The sequence below is a fragment of the Notechis scutatus genome, chromosome 5 (assembly GCF_049901735.1).
Source record: "Notechis scutatus isolate UNSWTSFEM ecotype Mainland chromosome 5, rNotScu1.2, whole genome shotgun sequence".
Taxonomy (NCBI): domain Eukaryota; kingdom Metazoa; phylum Chordata; class Lepidosauria; order Squamata; family Elapidae; genus Notechis; species Notechis scutatus.
This window is the reverse complement of record NC_142013.1, coordinates 20,988-27,373: the sequence shown is the minus strand read 5'-3', so window position 1 is coordinate 27,373 and position 6,386 is coordinate 20,988. Positions and strand designations below refer to the sequence as shown.

At 47.9% G+C, this 6,386-nt stretch overlaps 1 protein-coding gene across 1 annotated transcript; it reads left to right on the top strand.

Annotated features, from left to right (window-relative positions):
- The first annotated feature begins 2,003 nt into the window (after positions 1-2,003).
- Positions 2,004-5,004, top strand: LOC148130308 (vomeronasal type-2 receptor 26-like). Its single transcript, XM_087965877.1, has 2 exons — positions 2,004-2,707; positions 3,569-5,004. The coding sequence occupies exon 2, from the start codon at positions 3,937-3,939 to the stop codon at positions 4,477-4,479; it is 543 nt and encodes a 180-aa protein (XP_087822003.1). The 5' UTR covers positions 2,004-2,707; positions 3,569-3,936; the 3' UTR covers positions 4,480-5,004.
- The last annotated feature ends 1,382 nt before the right edge of the window (positions 5,005-6,386 follow it).

Here is a 6,386-nt window from a genome sequence, read left to right as displayed (position 1 = left end):
TTTCTTTTCCTCAGCTCAGGGAGACTTTCTCCTCAGCTCAGGGAGACTTTCTTTTCCTCAGCTCAGGGAGACTTTCTTTTCCTCAGCTCAGGGAGACTTTCTTTTCCTCAGCTCAGGAGACTTTCTTTTCCTCAGCTGAGGAGGCTCTTCTAACTTTGGCGCGCAGAGACTGTCTGCGGCTCCAGACATTCTGTGGCTTCAGCTCTTTCTTCAGTGACTTAGCTTCTTGCCTGGGTGTCTCTTCTGACATCCCATCCTCGTCACCAGTGTTGTATTGATCTAGACGGACACACCAGGCAGACACAGGAGCTGAAGAATAACGTTTCTTTATTTGAAGTAGTAACAGATTAACGTGGCTGCCCAGCTGGGCTGGCAGCCGGCTGGCTGGAGCCGGGCCCCAACTGCTCAGCTGATGCCGTTTGACAGCTCCTTATATAGTCTGCTGTCAAACGGCACCAACCAATGGGAACAGTAAGATGGTCCCGCTCAAAATGCGGACCAGGTTGAAGACTTAGCTAGTCAGGGACACAACAGTTTTGCTGTACTTTGGCATTTGCTTGAGGAGCATCTCCCCGTGCGCATGCACACTCCCAGCCCTGTCACAACGGCCGGTTATGAGTGGAGGAGGAGGAGGAGGAGGAGGAGGAGGAGGGTCACCCAAAGGGATGCTTCCACCGCGGCCTGGCGATCATTGTTCAGTCAGTCTGCATTCGAAAAAGAAGAAACAAAGGAAGTAGTGAAGAGCGCCAAGGAGAGCTTGCTGGCTTGGCCATGCCACGGGTTTCAGGGAGACACACACACAGAGTGGGAGAGAGGGAGAGGGAAGATAGGGACCCGGCCGCTTCACTATCCAGCAATGTCACCCTCACCTTCTTAGGCCAGGCGAGGGAGGGGCAGAGCCAGCCGCTTCAGCAAGGTGAAGAGGAGGCGACCAAGCACAAGCAAATAGAAACCTGGGAACGGCGGCTCCTAAAGGGCTTTGAGGTTGGATGAAATGGAGTGGCCGAGATCCGAGTGAGCATTGCACCACAGGTTCACCTGATCTCCCACTTCTTTGGTGTTGGCTTTACGGAGCCGCAGCATGAGGTCTGGGCTGACATGTGACAGCAGTGCCTTTAGCTGTGCTCGCTTGTAAGTGTCCAAATAATCTGGTGAAGACGGCGGAGGAGTCACTCAGGTAGACCTCCCCCATCCGCAGTCTTCCTCCTGCACAAAAGGCGATTCCCTGAGCTAAGAAGGCAAGGAGCTGCGGCTCGACTCACCCAATTCCTAGGACTACCCCAAATGGTCCCAATTCGGCGCAGAGAGGGCAGCTCCCCCTGGAAATCCCCCTTTCCCTCAGTGCTCTGACTTCCTGTGGCTTGCCTCCAACCTGAACACCAGGTTGGACCACCAGAAGGCCACTTCCCTACTTCTCAATGGCGCTCCTGTGCCGGCCACTGCAGGACTCTCCATCTCTTTCCCCAAATTTCTCCCTCAACTTCGAAATGGCGACAGCTGTTGCCGACATGGGTGCGACCGGGCTGCCGGTCACCTTTACCCCCCCCCACTTGCCTTTTGCCGCTGCCACCTGGACCCTTAACCCCAGCAGGTAAGGCCCAGCACCTGTGGTGAATCCCAGCTAAATTTCACTGTACCGGAGGACATGTGGAGAGGCTCATGTTCTCCTGCTGCTGGGAAAGCAAGAGAGTCTTTCCCGGCACAGCAAAAAGTTTTTCAACTTCCCCTCCAATAGGGAAATGGGTGGCTCTGGGCAGCAGAGAAGTAGCCAGCTTGAATCCTGCTTCTCTCTGCCGCCGGAGCTGTGACGGGAAAGACTCTCTTGCTCTCCCAGCAGTAGGAGAACACGAGCCTCTCCACATGTCTTCCAGTACAGCGAAATGTAGCTCGGGTCCCCACCAGTCTGAATCTCGCCCCCGCCTGGATTCACCGCAGATACTGGGCCTTACCTACTGGGGGTGAGGGCACGGGTGGTGGCAGCAAAGGCAAGTTGGGTGGGGGGTAAAGGTGACCGGCAGTGGCAGGTAAGTGACTGGGCCCAAGAGCTTGCAGAGCCTCACTCACCCAGGGAGATCAGGCAGGGCCACAGCGGAAGGCATGCAGCAATGGCTGGACTGGCAAGTGGGCAAAAGCAGGCTGCAGGCGATGCCGCGCATGCACGATAAGGACTGACTGGGAGCGGAGGGGAGTGGCAGGCAGAGAGGGGCGGGGCCAGTTAGTGGTGCGATTTGCCGGTTCTCCGAACTGCGCAGAATCATAACAACTGGTTCTATAGAACTGGACAGAACCAGTACAATCCCACCACTGGTTCTATCTCTCCAGACTTTTCTATTTAATAAAGTCCTGTTTTTTGGGGGGGCAATGTGAGATGCCAAAAGCAAAAGAGAGGAACTAAAGGAAAAATCTTCCAGAAGTTATATCTCCAACCATTTGTAATTAGTGAGAGATTTTGTATTTACTTAAATGAAGACCAGAGGCTAATATCTAATATCTTGTCTTATATCCATTTTTACCTCCATTTTCCATGGACGGAGAGTCCTAACACATTTCCTTTGGCAATCCTATTTTTTTTCTGCTCAGTCCTTTCCTCAATCTGAATGTGTGGAAAGTTGTCGTCCTGGATTTGTCAAGAGGGCTCGAGAAGGAGAGCCAGTTTGCTGTTACGACTGCGTTCCTTGTCCGGACGGGACCTTCTCCATTCAGAAAGGTCGGTAACACCAGAGTAAAAATGGGAGGCCTGGTGGAACTGGATCCCTCCATAGCATTGTCATGAAAGTGTGAATTAAAACACACTTTTAAGCTTAATTGGTTTCTGGTTTATTTCCAAAATGCCTCATTTCTTATCTAAACAGAAGAGCAAAAAGACTGTGAAGGAAGGGCTGGATAGAGAGAGGTGGCTGTGGCAGATTGGACAAGCTTTACTACTGCCAGAGAAAATATTTCTTCTTTTTACCTTGGATGTGTCCTTCCTTCCACATTTACATCTCTAGGAACACCTGAGTTCCTTGAAACACGAGGAATGTTTTTAGGTCCACCTCCTGAAAGGAGGATTGCAATGCAGTCTACATGGGTTCCCTTTGAGGAACACTGAAAAGGTGTTGCTGATGTACGAGATACACAATATGGTGGCATGGATAGTTATACCTGTATGTGTCTGCACCCATATCACCACTCCTCTAATGGCCATTCCAAATTATTTGCAACAGTCACTTGATCTGCCAGCCACCTCTTAGGCAAGTATGACAAGAATTGCCATCTTGCACATAAGTTTCTCTAGAAAGATTAATTGATTCATTATTTTCCTTTAGTAATGGAGGTTCCTATCAATATTCTGAACGTTACAAAGGAAATCTTTCAAGTCCAAAGCTTCCCTCAATTTCACAGCCTATCAAAAATATACTGTAGCTATTTTTTTTTTAAAAAAAGTGATAAACTTATTTTTTGTCTCTGGAGATATTAAGAAATCCATCCCGGAAAATGCTCCTGATAATCACTTGTTCCCAAAGAATGTACAATATATCTTGAAATGCAAAGGAAAAAGAAATATGGGGTTGGTTTTTTTTCTCAGATACAGAAAAATGCACCAAATGTCCGGATGATAAATTCCCAAATAAAAAAAGAGTCCAATGTATCCCCAAAGTTATAACCTTCCTGTCTTATGAAGAACTTCTGGGCATCATCCTGGTTTCTTTTGCCCTATTCTTGTTCCTAACCACAGGCCTTGTTTTAATCGTCTTCATTAAATACCGAGAAACTCCCCTTGTCAAAGCCAACAACCGGGACCTCTCCTACATCCTCCTGGTCTCCCTCCTGCTTTGCTTCTTGTCTTCTTCTCTCTTCATTGGTCAACCAAGGAAAGCCACCTGCCTTCTCCGACAAACGGTCTTCAGCATCATCTTCTCAGTTGCCGTTTCTTCTCTCTTGGCCAAAACCATCATGGTGGTGCTGGCTTTCCTGGCCACAAAACCAGGAAACCGAGCAAAGAGATGGTTGGGGAAGAGCTTGGCCAACTCCATCATCCTGTCTTCTTCTGGTGTCCAAGTTATCATCTGCTCCATCTGGCTGGGAGTTCTTCCCCCCTTCCCTGACTCTGACCTCCTCTCCCAACCTGAAGAGATCATCCTGCAATGCAACCAAGGGGCCGTTGTCATGTTCTACGTCACCCTCAGCTACATGGGCTTCCTGGCTGCCGTCTGCTTCACGGCGGCTTTCCTGGCCAGGAATCTGCCTGGGGCCTTCAACGAAGCCAAACTGATCACCTTCAGCATGCTGGTCTTCTGCAGTGTCTGGGTGACTTTTGTGCCCACCTACCTGAGCACCAAAGGGAAACACATGGTGGCTGTGCAGGTCTTCTCCATCCTGGCCTCCAGTGCTGGTCTGCTGGTCTGCATCTTCATCCCCAAGTGCTACATTATCCTTCTGAGGCCAGAGCTGAACACAAAGGAGCATCTCACAGCCAGAACAAATGTAAAAACATGAGATATAACATCATTATGATAGTGGAAGAATTGTTCATGTTTCTTTTATTTGATTTCCATTTTGATAGTATGCAGGTGTCAAAGAAAATGATATCTATATGTTTCAAAATGGGGAATTGTTGAACGACTGGAATTCTCCCCTTTCAATAAATATTGCTAAAGGGACCGCTGTAAAATTCAGAGGAATTCAGCTGTTCAGCAACAGCTACTGAACATGATACCTTATAAAAACGATTGACGCACTTGTTCCCACTGACAACAGCTAAACATATGGGTGGGTGGTGAGAGAATGTGTAGGAAAAGAGGTCAGGAGGAAGCTGTGGGAACCAAACACCAGCCTGGTTGCCTGATCCTCTCCCTAAAAATGCCAGAATGATGTGAAATGCCATGCTTGACTGGCTCCCAGCTGAGGAGGGAAATCTTCATCCCTCTTATATGAGTCTTTCTTGATTTCCTGATAAAACCTCCTTTGCAGAAAGAATTAAGCAGTACAGCTGTCTGGGATTTCAGTTTGGCATTGTATGTACTTCACAGCAAAAAAAAAAAAAAAAAAAAAAGGAAATTAAAAAATGAAGTGTGTAAAGAAATTTCCACTGCATAATTTTTTTCTTTCATCAACCAGAGAAATAAAATAGCTGTTTTCAGGCTCTTTAATTTTCCACTCTACAGTTTGTACCTAAAGCATTTCTCTGCTCCTCCTCCAAGCCTGTCTCATCTGTGAAGGGCTGGAGAAGATGTCCAGAGAAAGGGGACCTTGGGAGGTTGCAGGGATCCTGTCTCAAGGCAGCCGCATCATTGACCAGGTCACAAACCTCCAATGCTGCATAATGTTCATCCAGGTCCAAGAAGGGGCTGAATAAGTGGGGGGGGGACTTCTAGGTTTCTAGGAAGAGGCACCCATGGAAGCTGCTCTGCTCTCCAACCACAGAGATTGCTGATCAATTGGGAATCAATTTTTATGTCTCATAATGGCTCCTAACTGCGAATAGGATCCCTTTGCAAATTCCATTTTAAGGAGATAAGAAAAGCTCTGGTGGATTAGAAGAAGGTCAGTCTAAGATTCACACAAATCCCTCTGGTTCTTGCACAAGCAGTAGAAGAAAGCCGAGACTTGTGGCTTTGTGCCACATGGAAGAAGGGTTTATCCAGAGGTGGAATTCAGTAGGTTTTGACCAGTTCTGGAGAACTGGTAGTGGAAATTTTGACTGGTTCGGAGAACTGGCAAATATTGCCTCTGACTGGCCTCGCCCCCATCTCTTCTCTGCCTCCCACTGAATCCCAGCTGATCGGCTGGATTGGTTGCCCTGCACAGGAGAACGGAGCTGGAAAGCAGGTTAGTTGGGAGAGGAAGGAATGGGCTTTTGAAGTAACTTTCCACTGCCATGCCCACAAAGCCACGCTCACCAAGCCCTGCCCACAAAACCATGCCCGCAGAATCAGTAGTAAAAAAAAAAAAGATCCCCACTACAGCAATTATCCCACAATTTCACTTTCCTCCATCACTACCCACAACATTGGACACTCGGCCATCTCATACTCTAGGAATCTCCAATTTTAGTATCTCACATTAATCTGAGAAAATGTTTCCAAATTTCCCACCCCAAATTCAATAAGAGTTAAGGCGGGACTGGAATTCAAAAGTCTCCTGGTGATCCGCTCAAAGTCCCCCAGGAAGTTTTCCTGCCTGAGGGAGGATTAGAACTCAAAGCCTCCTGAATCTTGGCCTCTACAACCAACAAGTTCTAAATCAATTATTGTCAGGAAGCTCACTCAAATTGACCGGCAATTCATGCAAAAAATTAGGCTGTGCATTTCCCAGAAGATGGGTAGGCTCCATAAACAATGCCATTGTTTCATTTGAGGAATGAAGGCGGAGATGGAAGGTTCTGGAAACGCCATTTTACAGGA